Source organism: Sphaerodactylus townsendi, linkage group LG13 (genome assembly GCF_021028975.2).
Source record: "Sphaerodactylus townsendi isolate TG3544 linkage group LG13, MPM_Stown_v2.3, whole genome shotgun sequence".
Classification (NCBI taxonomy): Eukaryota; Metazoa; Chordata; class Lepidosauria; order Squamata; family Sphaerodactylidae; genus Sphaerodactylus; species Sphaerodactylus townsendi.
The window spans coordinates 52,975,692-52,994,267 of NC_059437.1; the positions used below are offsets into that span (position 1 = coordinate 52,975,692).

Consider the following 18,576-nt stretch of genomic DNA (forward strand, 5'->3'; position numbering starts at 1 on the left):
GGCGTTGCAAACCCTACAGGTTGCCTCTACTTGGCTATAACTGACGGGCACTTTACACACACCGATGACCTGAAGGTCGGCATTTTCAGGTGCCTCCTTAGCACATAAGAATAATTCAAAATAGCACCCTTTTTCTGTCCCGAGGGTAATACTGAAATGAATAATTAATGGGAAGACAACCTCCTTTCAGAGGAGAGGTGAAGATTTTGGATGTGCAAAGTGACATAGGTGTGCAAAAAACTAAGAAATTTGTGTACGGTGGACAAGATAGCAGACCACAGACTTTTTACTGTCTCTTTTAGAGCATATTATCATGGAGGATGAATAAATTTAAAGGATTTTTAAAATGCCCAGAGTCTTTCCCCAGTAAAAGCTGCCATCTTCCACAAGGAAAAAAACATGCAAACCTCACTATTTGACACCACGCTATTTGGAGGTAGGGAAAAAGAGGTGACTCTTAAGCAACCGACAACAGTCTCGTTACTCCCCAAAGAGCGTTGCCCAACTTCACTAAAGAATTCAAAGCCTCTCTGCAGAGCTACCATATCAATTTCTTTTCGTACTTTTCTACACTAATTCCTAGCCTGGACGAGGGCAGCCTAAGAAGGCTGACACAGGTTACAGGAACAGATTTGTCACGCAGACCGTAACAGTATGCTGGGAGACACGTGTCAAGCTCTCTTCAGCTTGTGGTGCCTGGTGCGAGCAAGCGTGGGCAGTGGCTAATGCTGCAGACCTGCCGATCAATTTGGAGAAGGCACTCGAAAGGACTGTTAAGCCACAACCGGATCTCCACTTGTGGCTGACGACAGACCCGACCAAGGGGTTTCCAATTGGGATACTCCAGAAATCTATGAAGGTAGAATAGCTCTGGTGGAACATTCAGGATGGGGTTTGCTGAACAATGAACATGTTACACAGCGGGCCAACCTGAGTGCATCCCCTGTATCAAAAAGTGTCATTTAAAACTCCTCAAAACTTAGCAGCTGTGCTGACATACAATTTTTGGGATGCTCCAGAAATCTCTGAAGGTAGAATAGCTCTGGTGGAACATTCAGGATGAGGTTTGCTGAACAATGAACATATCACACAGCGGCTAGCCTGAGTGCATCCCCCATACCAAAAAGAATCAGAAAGTTTAAAACTCCCCAAATCTGAGCAGCTGTGCCGACATTCAGGTTTTTTTGTGTGTGCAGTTATCTGGGTTGAAGGCAGTGGAGCTCAGTGACAAAACAGAATGAAATACGCTGGTCTGCGTGCTGGGTTTTTCTCTCTTTTTTTGCCAAGTATGAAAACATTAAGCTGAGCTGAGCCTCTGTGTCAGTAGGGCAGACAACTGGAGAAGAATAGCAGCCGCCAGCTGTTCCCAGAGAGTCCAAGGAGTAAGCCAGGGGACAATGAAGCGACCCGGAAACTCCTGTTCATCACCCTCCTATAAACTCAATCAAGTATTCAGTGCTGCTCTCAAGCCAGGCATGTATTTTAGCAGCTAACAGACTTCATGGCAACATGTCTGGGAAATAATATATTTGTCCCAGAGGCCTGATGATTGCCCTGTGATTTCAAACCACTGGTGTCGCAGTTAAGTATGTTACTGGAAGCCCTCTACGTGCTGGAGTGCTACTTCTTGGAAGCTTGGTATTCCTCCTGAGGAGCCTCTCTCCTGGAAGCAGGAAGACCAAAAGGTTACAACAGTCACACGGCCGGTCAGTGAGGCTGAGAATGACAGAGCAGGGACTCAAACCTGGATCTCTTAGTTACACACCTGCTGACCAGAAGAACATCCACAACCAAGTTTTCTGTTCCCAACATCTCTTGGGGAAGCAGGAAAGCTCTTTTATGCAGTCTGACCCAATTTAACCTGCGTAGTCCATCTTATACCACATCTGAACGAACAGTCTGAGATGAACAGTTTGGAAATGTGTGTTGCCAGTTATTTGTTAAGAAGGACTCAATATGTTCCACATGTAAATATCTTTATAATAAACCCGAAACATTTTTGTGTGATATACAATGTGACTCAATCATTTAGAAGTACAAGCATGGCAGTTCTGTACAGACAAATAATGGGTTGTACAGGCACACACTATACTTAATTGCCCCCTTAACAAAAAAAAATGCCGCCGCCCCCTTCTCCCCCAAAAAACACTTCTGGCTACAGGCCTGCCACTAATCACCATTCAATGTGAGGCAGATGCCCTGCAGAACCCAGTGGGAAATATGCCTGGTGGTGAAAAGATCAGCTTCAAAAACCAGGCCCACGCCCATAGCATTCCTCCTCATGGATGTCGTGTACACAGGTGTCCGGAAGGTGTTCTGATGGGAAGCAAACAACAGAGTCAAAGTGTGACTAAGCCTGGTCAAAGGGACCCAAGGGTTCAACTATCTGGGCATGGGGGGGGGGGAGAAATGGTGTCTGGGGATACACCTGATCTGAGTGCCCACCCCCATGCACCCCACTTACCTTAGCTGGCAGGAGCCTGCCGTGGGCTGCCCCTTGGCCCGGCCCCTCCCCTCCTGCCGTGAGCTGCCCCTTGGCCCAGCTCCTCCAGAGACTGCCAGCGGAAGGAGCAGCCGGGGGGGCGGGGTGGCGGGGCCGAGGGGATGGGTGAGGGGGCAATTTTCCGCTCTGCACGTGACCAGCTGGCATGCGCCCAGGGACATGTGACCCCACATGTCCCCATGAGCCCCTGTATGTGGGATTGCTTGTGAAGGCGCATCAGTTACCAAGTGGCACTTGTGAACTTTTAGGTGGGGTCGGTTCATTGCAGAACAGAAATCAGTGAAAAGTTCATGATAGTCCAAATATATATGTGGCTACGCTAGAAACGGAGTGCTCCCAGGTTGCCAATTGTGGCTAGAAGGGGGAAAGCATCACATCAGAAAGAAGCTTCCCATGGTTTTAGTTCATCTCTTTCAAAACTGTGATATTCCAAAACATACAGGAGCCACAAAAGGTAGACGAAGGGCAGGGAAATGACAGTCACAGCAGGGAGGGTGAAAGTCAATTCAAGTTTCCCAGTGGGGGGAGGTGGGGGATGACTGCACCTAAAGACCAGTCTGAAATCACATGACACTCTTGTACAAGTTTGTTAAGAGGGGAGACAAGGTTCCCAAACGCCCAAGTCCAGGTCCCCAGCTGTTTCAAGAAAGCCCCCAAACCTGCTCTTGGCAGCTCCTACCTGTAGCTTGAGCCGATGGGCCTCAATGGGAATTATCTTCAGAATGGGCAAGTCAACAACCAGCACTTTTGGCTTGCTCTTGATGAGGCAGCTGTTTTCCACGTCCCAGTCAGCACCTTCCAGATACAGGCCAGAAACAAAGCACCCTGTGGGGGGGGGGGGGGGGGGGGGGGGAGACCAGGATGACACAATCATGGGGCAGGGAAAGCCACTCTGTGGTAATGAACACATTCCGTAAATCCTTGTTGTTTCTCCTCTTCTCCACATTTCATAAAGCTCATAAGGTATTCTAATACAGAAGAAGGTCCTTCAGACTTACCCATGCACCTGTCATGTACATACACTATGAGGAAGTTTCTGGCTGTTCTAGAGATGTTCAGTTGATCTGTCACATAATGGTCAAGTGAAACTAATTTTTTTAAAGTGCCACTGCATTGCAACCAACTCATGGTGACCTCATCAATTTTCACCTCGTGGAAGGGAAGAGGGGAGAGGAGGTGGTCGGCTGTTGCCTTCCTCCACGTAGCAGCCCCGGATCTCCCTGCTTAGTTTCCAAGCTCTGGCAAGATCAGGCTCGCCTGGGCTACCACGGTTGCTACGCTAGCTATAGCAACTACACAACCTGCTCCCAATCATTAACTAATTTGACAGTGATACTAATTATAAAAACATGCTGATTAGGCTTTAGGACAAAACAATGAAAATAAATTTTAAAAACCTAATGAATGACTGCAACTTCTAGGTAAAGTTTCTAATTGTGAACGGTTTGTAGGACGTTTTCTCTCTACGGCTGGAACGCTAAGGACGTGCTGCAGGCACAACCATTAAAATAACCCAGCCGGCAAAATGATTAAAAACAAGCCTGTTTGGCAATGCCTGCGGCTGTAGCTGGTGCTCGACGGACAAAGCTCTGCTGTGTTGCCAGGCCTGCCCTGACTACTACAGGGCTCATGGGGTGGGGGTGGGGGTGAGGGGAGACCTCCCTTCCTGCCCTTGCTGAGAAAGGATGTGAAATAAAATAGAAAAGCTGCCACCAAGACCTCTGCATTCTTGGCTCCAGGCAATCTTTGATCAGTCAATTAGCCAGCAACGTTCAACCTTAGCTGGTTGCTTTTCATGAATGACCCTGACAGGAGGAAAGCAATCTGTCTTAACACACTCCAATTGCAATATGCCCACATGCTCTCTGGGAAGGGATCCCCACCAAGCTTTAACCAGAGTCCCACCTTGGCCTGGGCGTTCGGTGACTTCGTCAACTGTCCTGTATTTGGTCACCTGGGTATACAAGGTGGAGCGATCCAGAGGCCAGCCGTTCTTCCTGCAGGTGGCTTGAACAAGTGCTGTGAGGTAGGACTCGGGGATGTGCAGTCCCGACAGCCACATGACGTTGGGCTCACTCTCGTCCACCTGCAAATGCAAACTCCGGTGTATCGTTGCCAGGTCCAAAAGATCACAGGCCCAGTCCAGCTCAGCCAGGATGGCGCAGGGATTACAGCGACAAACAAGGGCTGGGCGGACCCGGATTCACGTTCCTGTTCTGCCAGGAAGCTCCCGGCTGACCATGACTCTGTCACGCTCAGCATAGCCCACCTCACAGGAGTATGGTGAAGATAAAATGGTTCTCTCTAAGCAGAGAACCTTGCAGGCTTGTCCTGAGCTCCTTGCAGGAAGGGCAGGATGCAGAACGTAAAGGAAATACTTGGGCGCATTTAAGCATGACACATTTTCTGTTGAGTTTTTTGGGGTTGCCGCACTTCGTGTGGCATATGCAAAAGAGAACCCCTCGTCTTGCGCTCACCCATGTCGTGTACTGGTTGTGCCTGTTCCGAAAATGAATCATCCAGTTGCCCAGGGTTTTCAGGGTGTCGGGGGCCAGCTTCCTCCAGATATGTGGGATGTGCCCATTAAAGAGGGCCCGAGCCACTTCATCCAGTTCGTTGCTCATTCCAACCTCTCCAGCCAAGGCCTAGCGTGAGAAGAGCCAAAGAAATCTTGTTCCATTTCATTGTCCAGTGGAAAAAGATGGGGATCTCTGTGTGTGTGTGTGTGTGTGTGTGTGTGTGTGTGTGTGTGTGTGTGTGTGTGTGTGAGAGAGAGAGAGAGAGAGAGATTTCCTTACCCTTTGCAGCTCAACCAGTGACCTGGACATACGAATCATGAGCTTGTTAAAGCGTTCCAGTTCCTGCAGCAGCACCACCGTGGTCGGGGTAATGTCTGTCCCAAAACATTTTCTGATGTGATCAATGTCAAAGACGGTGGGCATCTTGTTCTGTATGTCCTTGGCCACTTGCCCAATGTATTCATCGCGACTTATGCCAGTTCCGGATTCGCCTGAGATGAAACCAGTTCAGAAGTCAAAGCTCCAGTAATGGCAAATGTCTGGTTATTGGGGTGATTTTTTTTCTTAATAAAGAGTTTCTAGTTCAGTTTTCCACTGCAATCTGAAGCAGAACGATACCTTTCTAAACCCACTGAAGATTTAAGAGTGTGATATCATCTACCCAAATTGATTCTGTTTGAAAGGCATATTCCCAAGACCGCTTCATTGATTACATTTGGATAACATAATCCTTAATCCACTTCAGCCATCTGGACTTGTCTGGAAGACTGGTTGTCTATAAAATTCAATACCCATAATACAATGGTGGGAGAAAGTCATCCCACCCACCACCCACTTTAGATTCACCCAGAAAATTCTCATGATCACTCAGAGTGGATTAGAGTCACACTCATAATGGTACAATGAGAGTCTAATTCAAGAACAGGGATGTCTTTCGGGAAGGGAGGATGTTTTCAGAAACATATTTAAAAACCCCATTCATGGGGGGGGAATGGTTCATTCGGGGCTGATTTCTAAGGTTTCAGGTTCACATTCTGTGCTGAAAAGGAGCTTTCAGTAGACTATTAAAGTCTGGTCCTCAGCAGGTGATCAAAAGTCATACCTGTTTGAGGCTGCAGATCCAAAAGGTGTGACCACATGTTCCGAGCTGCCTGGGTGTAGTATCCAATTTCTGCATTTGAATGGAGGCCGTATACCTCTGGAGTGTTAGCAAGAGGAAGGGACTCAATCTCTTCTGTGTAACGAGAACGTGAAATGAAGGTGTGTGGGTGGGTGCACGTGCATGCGCGTGAAAAAAGAGACAAAAGAGTCACTTCTACATGTGACGCAGTGGCTCAGTGGAAGAGACTTCGTTTTGCATGCAGAAGGTCTCAAGGTCAGTTCCTGACAGCTGCACGGAAAAGGATCAGAGGATTTGTTGGATCTCTGCTTCTGAGGCCTTGCGGAACTGCTGCCTGTCTGGGCGAACCATACTGGCCTTGGCAGATAGTCTGACTCAGCAGAAAGCAGTTTAGGAACAAGAAATTAGATCCCGTCTCGGATTAAACCAAAGCAATCCGGGTCAGCCCCTATGTAAGTCTGACCGAGGCTGCAATGCTGCTTTGAGGATTTACGAAATACACGCTTTGCTTTTCTTGTAAAATGTATTTTGTATCAACACTAAGAACGAGTGAGATGTGCCATGACCTCTACGCCACTTGTCGGTCGCGACATCCATGATGATGTACTGATGGCTACCGAAGAGGAGGTAGTGTCTTGGAGCCAACTTTGGTAGCAAAGCCGACTTTGAAATGAACACATCATCTGTGGGTGGAGGGGGAGCCAGCGTGGTGTAGTGGTTAAAGTGTTGGGCTAAGACAGGGGAGGGCAATTATTTTTTCCATGGGGCCGCATAAGAAACAGAAAATATTGTGGAAGGCCAAAAGGCAGGGGGGCGAGGCGCTTTTGAAAGCCCTGCAGAAGCCGGCAGCCAAGGCAACCGGCTTCTGCGGGGCTTTCAAAGACGCCTCACTCCCCAGCACGGCAGGGAGGCAGTCAGGGTCATCCGGCGGGCCGGATGTGGCCCGCGGGCCGTATAATGCCCAGGTCTGGGCTAAGACGTGGGAAATCCAGGTTCAAATCCTCACTCATGCCATGGAAGCTTGCTGGGGGGACCTTGGACCAGCCACATACTCTCAGCCCTGATCCTGGCTAGTATTTGGATGGGAGACCTCCAATGAATACTTGAGTGATGCTGAGGCAGGCAATGGCAACTGTCTCCAAAGGACCATTGCCTTGAAAACCCCACATGGTCACCGTAAGTCAGCTATGACATGACGGCCAAAAAAAAAAGCGGTTGGAGCGCAGCCACCTTGCGGGAGGTCTGCATCTGGTCAGCACATGGATGGGAGACCGCCTAGAACACAGATGTCAAACTCGTGGCCCTCCGGATGTTATGGACTGCAGTTCCCATCATCCCCTGCCAGCATGATGTTGGGAACTGTAGTCCATAACATCTGGAGGGCCGCAAGTTTGACACCTATGGCCTAGAACCTCATGTGGTCTGCTTTGAGTGCATGACGGGAGGCACAGAAAGAATAAATCACGCTTGAGCTTACCAACAAATTCGTCTTTTGAAGTCCCTTCGGGGATTTTGTACTCGACTTCATCATTGCAGAAAAAATGAAAGGGCTGGAAGGTGTCAAATATGAAATCTCCCAGATACTCATCCATGTAGATGGAAAGAATGCGGCGATCAAAGCTGTCAATGGCACGGCCGCCGTACATCACCTGAAAATCGGCAAGGTGAGTCTTTAGGGACACTACGACACATGCGCCATTGTACCATTTCCTCAGGCACTACAGGGCTAAGGCATGGCTGTCAAGCCAGGAGGGCCTTTCGTCTGTTTGCTACAAAGGTTTGTGATAACATCCCCTTTCATTTTTTTAAAGACAGGTTTCTAGCCCTCATGGGTCCATAGAAAAAATCTGATGATACAACACCATATTTCATAAAAGCTGAGAACATCGAGGGGAAAAGCAACAACTTCACGTTCAGTGTGCTTTAAAAACACATTTTAAAAATTAATTTGACTGGAGGGGTCGGCAACTTCCAATACTCCAAGCTTCCCTCTGCTGTGATAAGATCGTTTGTTCCAAAAGAGATGGAAGGGGAGATTCTCAAGAAGCGAATGTAGGCCTTAGATTCCCGGGCGGATGGAATATGCACAGGCCAGCCCTTAACACCCGGAACGCCTGAGGCTTCCTTTGCCCTTCCTAACCATTGAGCCGCAAGGTGCTTGCTTACCTCTCCGATGAGATACTTGAGGCTCCCCCATGGGATTTTGTCATCATTTTGCTGGAAGACTTTCGTCAAGTAAGTATTGAGAATTTCCATGCAGACCTGGGCGGTTGTTAAAGCGAGTGAGATGAGAAAGTTAGTGGTTCCTGACAACCACCCTGTTTCATCTTTGCAGAACCCACTCGTGAAGTCAACAGTGCCTTTTTCTTAACACAAACTGAGGGAAGGTGGACTCCAAATAAATGGAAAGGTTGGGTCAAAACTTAAATTTGGTGGGGGAGGGGGACTGTGCTGTCCTCTTGCAGGATGTGTTTGCAGAAGTGTGGCCTAGTTTCCTTTTACCAGCGGGTTTTGCCTTTATTTCCTTTAAGATACATATCTACTGTTTTAATATGTATTGTCGAAGGCTTTCATGGCCGGAATCACTGGGGTGCTGTGGGGTTTCCGGGCTGTATGGCCGTGTTCTAGCAGCATTCTCTCCTGACATTTCGCCTGCATCCGTGGCTGGCATCTTCAGAGGATCCTCTGAAGATGCCAGCCACAGATGCTGCATGAAACATCAGGGAGAGAATGCTGGCTTAGGAATTACACGGCCGCACAGACTCTATCGAAACCACACAGCACCCAAGTGTTTTAATATGTTTTACCCTTTAATATGTATTATCCTTTATTTACCTTACGTTGGTCTGTGGCGGCAATAAAGATTCACGACAAGACACAAGCCAGATTGTTATGGGTTGGGCCTGATAACAGAAACCAGAAAGCAGAGCCAAGGGCTGCCAGACAGGGAGCTGCCCAGTGGTGGGATTCGGCTGGTTCGCACCACTTGGGCAGAACTGGTTGTTAAAATGGTGCTTGTAAACAACTAGTTGTTAAATTATTTGAATCCCACCACCAGAACCGGTTGTTAAATTATTTGAATCCCACCACTAGAGCTGCCCCTTTTCCCAAAACAAAACGCTCCTAGAGGTGGGATTTAGCTGCCCACCTGGAAGTCAGATTCATTGAAGTCATAAGGCACATTCCAGCCAATCTTCCCAAACTTCCTCCTCTCCTGGACCACTGCATGGAAGAAGGCAAGGACATAGACCAAGGACTTGAAGGCTGGATGCGGGCACTGGTCAAGAGCATCATGAGAAATTTTGAAGTAGGTGGCTCTCATGTTGAGCTTCAGCCCGTTGGGGGGCTCGGTGACAACCTATACGGAGGGGGAGAAAATGAAGATGACACATGCATGCCACTGGACAGCCAGCCAGACTGATTTTGAATGCCCCCCGCTTCTGTTTCAGTGGGTGCCCTGGGTCCTAGTCTCTATCTCCAGAGTCCCTGCCAAAATATTGTAAAAAATAATAACTCAAGCTTATTAACAGAGGCTCATTGGGAAAACTAAGCCACTGTCTAGGTCTCTGGTCTTGCTACTTTTCTTTGCAACCACAACACTGATTGTAGTTTTTTTCCTTGCAGTTCTCCACTTCTTCTGCTCCGTCTAGCAATATGATGATGTTCATTGTATTTAACAGAGTCACAAAAACCCATTTGAATGCATTTACCAGATACTGAGCCAGTCCTCTGATCCCAGGGTAGTCTACTCTGACTCTCTAAGGCAGGGGTGGCCAACCTATGGGGCTCCAGATGTTCATGGACAACAATTCCCATAGGCCCCTGCCATGCTGGCAGGGGCTGATGGGAATTGTAGTCTATGAACATCTGAGCCCCACAGGTTGGCCATCCCTAAGGTCTCCTCAGCCAGCATCCTTTCCAAGCTCTTCTGCTGAAGTCCTTCCAGTTGAGGAATTCAGGAGATGAGTACGTGGGTCTTTCTGCATGCAAAACAGACTCTCTCTGCTGAAGCCCCACTGCCTTGGCCAAGGCTACTTGAGAGCAAGCTGTTTGCAGGACACCACCAGAGTGACAGGACATGGCTTAATGACAGGCAGATGTTGCTTCAACATCTGGCCAATGATGTGATAAAATTAACAAGAGGGATTTACAGAAGGAGAAGCCAAGTTATTGTTGAAAGACCAGAGGCGAAGCTTCTCCCGTCTGTGATTCAAAAATAATCAGATCAGCTGGGATGTGATGAAACCCTCAGACAGGGAACAGCTGGAGGCTGTTATTCTTCTCCAATTGTCTGCCCCACTGACACAGAGGCCCAGCTCAGCTTAATGTTTTCATACATGGCAAAAACCAGCGCGCAGACTAGTGTATCTCATTCTGTGTGGTCACTGAGCTCCACTGCCTTCAACCTAGGTAACCACACACAAAAACCTGAATGTCTGCACAGTGCTAAGATTTGGGGAGTTTTAAACTCTCTGACTCTTTTTGGTATGAGGGATGCACTCAGGCTGTCCCATGTGTATTATGTTCATTGTTCAGCAAAGCCCATCCTGAATGTTCCACTAGCGCTACTCTACCTTCAGAGATTTCTGGAGCATCCCAATCGGAAATCCCTTGGTAGGGTCTGTCGTCAGCCACAAGCGGAAATCCGGATGTGGCTTCACAATCCTTTCGAGTGCCTTCTCCAAATCGATCAGCCACTTCACCAAAAGGTGACAGTTCTGCAGCATTAGCCACTGCCCACGTGCCACAGCATTCTCCAGCAGCTGCAGGGCCACCTGGAGTGATGCCAAAAAAGGAATGCGTCAGTCTCAGGGAGGTCAGGGACAATTTCCACTTTGCTTTCCTCCCCCCCCCTCACCCCACGCGCTTTCCTTTCCCCTCTTATCTACTGTTGTGTTTTGTTTCTCCTTTTCCTATTAGAATTTGAATTGGCCTGCACTTTCCTTTCTGATTGGTTACCCTTGATGTTAAAGCACCATCAAGTTTTATTAACTGGATTTTAACGTTATTTATATATCTGAATTGTCACAGATTTTACTGGAAGCCACCCTGAGACCAATTTGTTGAAGTACACATCAAACAAACAAACAAACAAACAAACAAATAGGAGTCCAGCAAAGGGGTGGAGAACACCTGCCAAAGAAGAGGGCCATCTTGACTGTATTTACTGACATTTTTGGCCACTGAAAATGTGAGCAAGAGGACAGCAGTCCATTTACTCATATGAGGTTCATATAAAGTATTCCATTTTCTGCAGCACACTGGGAGAATGCATAAAGACGGCCACTGCAACTCTACACCGCCTCTTTGTTGGTCCCCTCAGCGTCTGCGCAAGTAGCGAGGTCCACGTAGAAGGATATGTGCAGAACTTTTTATCTATTTATTTATATAAATGTTTATATATTTCTGGGGCAGCCAGTCAGGACCACACAACACTGGTCCTAAGGGATCTGCACTGGGCGCCGGTTGAATTCTGGGTCATTTTCAAAGTGTTGGTGTTGAACTTTAAGGCCATAAGCAGTGTTGGACCCACATATCTTAGGGGCCACACCTCCCCATATTGCCCTCAGGGACCCCTCCATTTGTCATAAGAACATAAGAACATAAGAACATAAGAACAAGCCAGCTGGATCAGACCAGAGTCCATCTAGTCCAGCACTCTGCTACTTGCAGTGGCCCACCAGGTGCCTTTGGGAGCTCACATGCAGGAGGTGAAAGCAATGGCCTTCTGCGGCTGTTGCTCCCGAGCACCTGGTCTGTTAAGGCATTTGCAATCTGAGATCAAGGAGGATCAAGATTGGCAGCCATAGATCGACTTCTCCTCCATAAATCTGTCCAGGCCCTTTTTAAAGCTATCCAGGTTAGTGGCCATCACCACCTCCTGTGGCAGCACATTCCAAACACCAATCACACGTTGCGTGAAGAAATGTTTCCTTTTATTAGTCCTAATTCTTCCCCCCAGAGAAGGGAACCTCCTAGTGATCCCTGGTCCCAGAGAGATCCAGCTGGCTTCAACAAGAGCCAGGGCTTTTAAGGCCCTAGCTCCAAACTGGTGGAACAAATTGCCATGTGAAGTTAGCACCCTGCAGGAGTTAACAACAGTTCCGCAGGGCCTGCAAGACGTGGTTGTTCCACCAGGCTTTTTCCATCTAGCCAGCCGGATCGAGCGGAATAAGTTCACTGCCTTTGGCCTCCGAGGAGAGTAGGGAGGGGGGAGTGATGACGGATAAGTGAAAAGGATGTCATTGAGTTGCCTTGCCGTCTGTAATATTATCTTATTTATTGTTGTTGATATTCTATTTTAACTGTTTTTAAAGGTTTGTTTTGGCTTTTAATATGTAACCCGCCCTGGGCCCTTTGGAGATAGGGTGGGATATAGATGTGATAAAATAAAATAATTTTTTTTTGTTCAATTTATACCTCACCTATTCTTGGCCACCTATTCAGCATGATACATTTGCTGTCCACCCTTTCAGGCTTAAGAAGTGAACTGGCAGCACACAAAATTCCACAATCAGGAGCAGGCAAATGGCAATGAATCACAGTGCCCAGACATGCGCCCAGGGAGTTGTCCCAAAAACCTGAGCTTTTCAGACCAAGCTTACCTTCTCCTGCCCTTGGCCCATGGCTAGGAATTTGAGCCGATTCCCTCCAAAGCCTGTCCGTTCTGCTAGTTTCATAAGATCGCTGGCTGGGTCAGAGCCGGGACTCAGGATAAAAACAATAGGTGAATTTGGGGTGCTCTGCTCAAAGATGGCTTCAAAGCTAATCACTGGAGGCTGAACATATCTAGGGAGCAGAAGAAAAGAGGAAAATATTGTATTTAACATGTCAAAGAACTCCAATTTTCTACAGGAAATGTTCTCATTTTTTAAGAAAAAGAAAAGAAAGAGGAACCACTTACTTCACCCCCATTGTGAGAGTGACATAGTCAGTCACTGCGCGATAGACACGATCCACCCGGAAGCAACGCAAAAGCAGCAGCATCTGGAAGTGGGTGAGGCTGTTCCCGTAGTGCATGGGAAACGGGGCCTGTTCCAGGGCATCCAGATCATACCACTGGGGAGGAAACATGAGAGAGCACGCCTTAGTGCTGAACACTCATTTGGTGTTGCTTCTCAAAGAAGTGGCAAGAGAGCATTCAAAAGGGGGAGGGGTACTGCAGCTCCCAATACAATGCAGCAATAACAGGGCTTCCACATGACAGGCTGCCTCACAGCTTCCCTATCCCCACCCTACAGCACTGTCCTTACCACACCTGCAACAAAAGGGGCTAAAGGTTTAGGGTGGGAGGGAGGGAGGGAGGGAGGGAGGGAGGGAGGGAGGGAGGAAGGAAGGAAGGAAGGAAGGAAGGAAGGAAGGAAGGAAGGAAGGAAGGAAGGAAGGAAGGAAGGAAGGAAGGAAGGAAGGAAGGAAGGAAGGAAGGAAGGAAGGAAGGAAGGAAGGAAGGAAGGAAGGAAGGAAGGAAGGAAGGAAGGAAGGGAGGGAGGGAGGGAGGGAGGGAGGGAGGGAGGGAGGGAGGGAGGGATTCAGAGAATCTGGTGGGAAGATTTGCTAAAATGTCATAACAATATGTCAACTAACAATTTAAAAAGCCCTCTGATGGCAGGGGAGAACTATGACTGCTGTGGAGGAATGGGACAGCTAAGTTTATGTGTGCAGGACAGGGATTTTCCCATCTGCATGGGTGCCTCTCTAGCTCTAGCAACATCTTCCCCAAAATGTCACACCACAGAAGGTTTGAGTAAGTAGGAAAGATGAGAAGAATTCAGGGGGTGCAAAGAAGCCCTAGAATGCTGTGGGGAAGGAAGTGGAGTGAGGAAGCTGGATTCCCAATAGCATCCCATCTGGGGCAAGTGACCCATATGAAAGTGACCAAATGCTAAAGATCATATGTATGAAAATGAGGTTCTTATGTGCCGTAAGCTACTCTGCTGGTGGGAAAACGTTCCAAAAATAAAGTACTGTGACAAGCAGCCTGACCTCTTATCGGTGCTTTCATCTCCCTGTGAGCAATGATCAGGATTTCGTCTTCCAGTAGGAAGCACCCCAATAGGTGAGGTCACTGGTCTCTGTACTTTACCAAGGGAAAGGCAGGAGCCCTCCGAGGGGAACATTCAATACACAACATTCAAGATGCAGAATCTTGCTCACAGCTTTCCAGTCGTCTGGAGAATCTTCCACTTCATTTGGAAGGGACCCAAATTGTTCAGGAAACAGTTCGGCGACACGGATTATGTCTTCCCAGCCTTGATCAGAAAGCCAAGCACACGGCTTCTTTCGGGCACTCTTCTCCAGAGAAAGATTGCCTAGGAATGTGACGGAGACATGAGCGAAGGCCGCAACAAGGCAGCAAAATGTACATCAGCTCACTGATTAGGACATAAAAGATCAGTAATTCGTCTGCTAAAGCATGGATGTGGTCATCTTCCAGCAGTCATACAAGAGAAGGATGAAGGATTTAAGTGGTACTGTGATCCAGTGGCTTTTGAACACATTACTAGTTTTGAGTACCAGACAGTACTCCTGAGCTACCTTTCAAAAAGAAATCCAGTTCTTCTTGAGGGACTCTGTGGTCAGCCTGTTCAATCTTGATGGTCATGTTAAAGGAGAAGAGTAACTTGTGCTTCTCAAACAGGCCTGTGAATGAAACCACAACAGTCTCAGCTTCTAGGTGGAAAAAAAACCCTTCCAGATGCAATAAAGGCACGAACTAAACTTCGCATGCTGATCGCAAACCTCAATCACCCATCAGATTGTCAAAGGAATTGGCTGGGAGAACCCTGAGGCTCCTGGGAAAGTTATCAGGAGTGGGGATTCTGATTGAGAAAATCAGAAAAGGCAAACCAGCTCTTCTGAAAGGCAGTTTCCCCAACACTTCATAAGTGGAGGATTCCATTCTTGGAGGTTGGGGTGGGGGGGGGCAAGGCTGGGAACATCTTGGCCGGCTGAATGAGTTCCGGGCTAAGCTTGGGCTCCTCCTCTGTTGCAGGTATTTAAGCTTGGCATGGGGAGAGGTGTCAGCCTTTGGAGAAAGCTGTAGGGCTCCTGATGCTCGGCTCTGAGCCTGTGGCCCTGAATGAAACCAGCACCAGCCCGGGATGTTGGAGCATCAAGGTCTGTGTTTTTGCCTAGAGCGTATCTTTGCATTTATTTTGCAAGCTACTCTTTGTCCCCAGATGCGGGGTGTATGTAAAGTGCTGTCGAGCTGCAGCCCACTTATGGTGACTCCAGCAAGAGGTTCACAAGGCAAATGAAAAGAAGAGGTGGTTTGCCATGGCCTTCCTCTGCACAGTCTTCCTTGGTGGTCTTCCTTCCCACGAGCCATCTTTCTTAGCTTTGGAGACATGACAACATTGGGCTGTGTCATGCTGCCTTCCCTCCCTGGGTGTGGGGTACAAATAAATAGTAATAAATGTAGCGTAACAGTAAGGCCCATCATATAGCCTAGGACATGCCACAAAATACTCTGCAGCATGTAGAGGATCTGCAACAGTTGCTAAGGCTCATTCCGCACACGCAGAATAATGCACTTTCAAACTGCTTTCAGTGCTCTTTCAAGCTGTGCGGAATAGCAAAATCCACTTGCAAACAGTTGTGAAAGTGGTTTGAAAATGCATTATTTTGCGTGTGCAGAAGGGGCCTAAGAGTTCAATCAGCAGAGAAAATGACACAGAAAAGGTTGTTTAGAGCTAGAAAACATGAGATCCACAACTCTAAGCTACTCTGCCACTCAGTACATTCTGCAGCCGTAGACTGAAGGGCTCTCTATAGGACACAAGCAAGCACCGATCATGCCAATTTACCCTGAGTCCTCATGGGCAAGTTGTAAGACCTTTACTGACCAGTTATTTGATCTACTCTTTCTCTAGCTCTGGACTTGGTTTCCCACCCAGGCTCTCGGCCTTCAGCCCTTCTCTCCAATAGATGGAACCTCTAATACTGTTTTGTGCATCAGACAGGAGACGCACCTGTCCTATTGGTATGCAAAGAGGTTTTGGTTGGACAAACCTGTACAGCCATAGTTGTATATGTTGAATGTCAAGGTGTCCATGATGTTTCGCAGCCTTTTGGCGAGAATGGTGTCAGGTATCGATTTCCGAAGAGAGAGGCCGAAGACGTCCAAGAAGGCAGTCAGGGAATACTGATACATGGTATTAACTAGGGCCATCTCCGACAGCACAAAGAACAAAATGGCCCCTCTCTTGGCAGCAGGACGGTACCCATCTCGCAGTTTGTCAATGTCCACTGCAGTTTTTTCAGCCAGTTTGAGCTTCTCTGATACCTGGTGGCAAGAGAGAGGGAATCGCTTCAACTAGACGCAGAAGCCATGGCAATCACAACAGCTTGAGGAAATCTAAGCAGCAGTGAAATAACATGTGAGTTAAGTGGACGTATGACACATTCACATCCCTCAATGCTTTTGCGGGGAAAAACCTTTCAGGGCCCAGCCCAAGTCCAAGTGCTTCTCAGCCCCAGCTTCTGTGGACCACCACTGGCCAGCCACTGTGCAGGAGAAGGAGAGACCATATATTCTTCTGTATACAAACAGCTGTTCTTCCACTTAGCCATGGATTCCATAACAGTGGGAAAGCACCTTGTCAGGCAATGAAGACTTTCCCCTTGGTATCCCTGACAGTTTTTTTTTTAATTCTGTATTGAAAGGGGTCTCTAAGGAAAGCAGGCAGCCAGGTGATGGGACAATTTTAGGGATATCGTTCATACCTCGTTAGCTTTGGCTTTTGTCTCCTCCAGAGTGTGCACCAAGTCGACATTGTCCAACATGTTCCCGGTGGAAGTTGCCAGTTCACGGAGGAGGGAATCTTCCAGATCTTTCAACAAGTTCTTGTTTTCAAACGTTTCCTGGATGAGATGCTCTCTCTGCTCCTCTAGTTCACGTCTTTCAGACCCCACAATAACGCTGAGCAGCTGGTCTTCCAAACCTTTCAGAGTCACTGGGGTTTGATTTAACAATAGGACACTAAGAAGATTGTCAGTGCTACCACAATGCCTTCATGAAACTAAGAGATGGCTCTGATGCCTTCCACAGCACAGCCGGAAGCGCGAGGACCACAGGGAGAACATTATTCCTACAGCAGGGGATACAGGTCAGCTCAGTCTGAATTTCAAGCCAAGGCTGCAGGAGCAAATGGCAACCTGACTCATTGGGGACACGTTTGTTCATCAATGCAATTCAGCAAGCTCTGCTCCTGCTTCACGGAAGGGACCTTGTTGGTTCTACAGAATGAGATGATGCAATCGGAAGCCAGCTATTCACTTCCATGAAACTCTGCAAAACTCAAAGACCTCTGGCCAAATCATTTTAGTTCAGAAGTGTTCAGAGGGCAATTTTGTTTGCTAATATAGTGTTAAAATGCGTCAGGAATCAAGGGTATCTACTATTCTGAAGTACATGACATCATTTTTCTACTGCTTCAGTGATCATCTGCTTCTAGATTTTGGGCTGGCTGGATCCCACAGGTACGTTTTGTGCTTTTCTGGAGACAGGCCAAGCACCACCCTTGGCAGAATGGGTTTGCTGAGTCTGGGGAACTGAGCACATTCCTTAGTTAAAACTTAGTTAAGTATGTCATCCTTCTTCAAACTCTACTAGCAGGTTTGGTTCCTAGCTGAACACAGAGATTGCGAGGATCTGCAGTGGCAGCAGATCCCATCTTGGGGAAAATTACACCCCTTCCAAACCAATTTTTCCACCAATTGGCCATGCTGGCAGGGGCTGATGGGATTTGTAGTTCATGAGCATCTGGAGAGCCACAGGTTGCAGACCCTTGGTGTAGCCATTAAGAACCCCCTTTTTTTTAAAAAAAAAGAGAGAAAGTTGCTAAGTGAGATTGTGAACAAGACTTGAACCAGTGTAAAAATGGTGAAATTTGAGGGCGAGGGAATCTTCTAGAGACCTTATACCTAAACTGCTCGCCTCTGAAAATTTAGTAGTCTTGTGCTGTCTACTGGTGAAGCTGTAGAACAGAACACCTGTTTTTATTTCATTGCAAAAAAACCCCACACTGTGCAATTTGCCAGGCTTACATATTTGCTCACCTGTGTAGTTAATAACCATTGCTTTCCCAAACACTGCTGGAGAATATCGAGGATTTGCCAGTTTGGTGTTCAGGTACAGCTTGAAATTGGCATCATAGTCCACTTCCTTGTCACCAAGGATGATGAATGTTCGGCCCTGGACACATTTGATATTCTTCTCTAATACGTTATCAATCACCGGGTCAATGTATTCATCCACATCATGGAACAAGAAAGGGTTCCCATATTTTATGGCCATTTCCAGTTGCTTAAGGAAATCAGGGTCATTGAAGGAAGCCATCTGGCAGAGGGAACAAGAAACAGGGATGAAAACCATAGCTGTACTTCTGAACCCACCCCTGACATGTATCAAAATCTCCATCAAGATGTTCTAA

General features: G+C 47.6%; 1 protein-coding gene across 1 annotated transcript in view; it reads right to left on the reverse strand.

Annotated features, from left to right (window-relative positions):
* Positions 1 to 1,959: 1,959 nt before the first annotated feature.
* DNAH10 (dynein axonemal heavy chain 10) overlaps positions 1,960 to 18,576 on the reverse strand; it is an 87,527-nt gene continuing 70,910 nt past the window's right edge. Inside the window, 17 exon segments of the mRNA XM_048513937.1 lie at positions 1,960 to 2,316; positions 3,183 to 3,328; positions 4,409 to 4,589; positions 4,981 to 5,148; positions 5,302 to 5,513; positions 6,125 to 6,256; positions 7,620 to 7,791; positions 8,309 to 8,404; positions 9,291 to 9,500; positions 10,717 to 10,917; positions 12,748 to 12,931; positions 13,047 to 13,201; positions 14,297 to 14,451; positions 14,678 to 14,782; positions 16,154 to 16,427; positions 16,868 to 17,097; positions 18,203 to 18,482. Of these exon segments, the coding sequence (XP_048369894.1) occupies positions 2,170 to 2,316; positions 3,183 to 3,328; positions 4,409 to 4,589; positions 4,981 to 5,148; positions 5,302 to 5,513; positions 6,125 to 6,256; positions 7,620 to 7,791; positions 8,309 to 8,404; positions 9,291 to 9,500; positions 10,717 to 10,917; positions 12,748 to 12,931; positions 13,047 to 13,201; positions 14,297 to 14,451; positions 14,678 to 14,782; positions 16,154 to 16,427; positions 16,868 to 17,097; positions 18,203 to 18,482 (3,048 nt within the window). The 3' untranslated portion in view covers positions 1,960 to 2,169.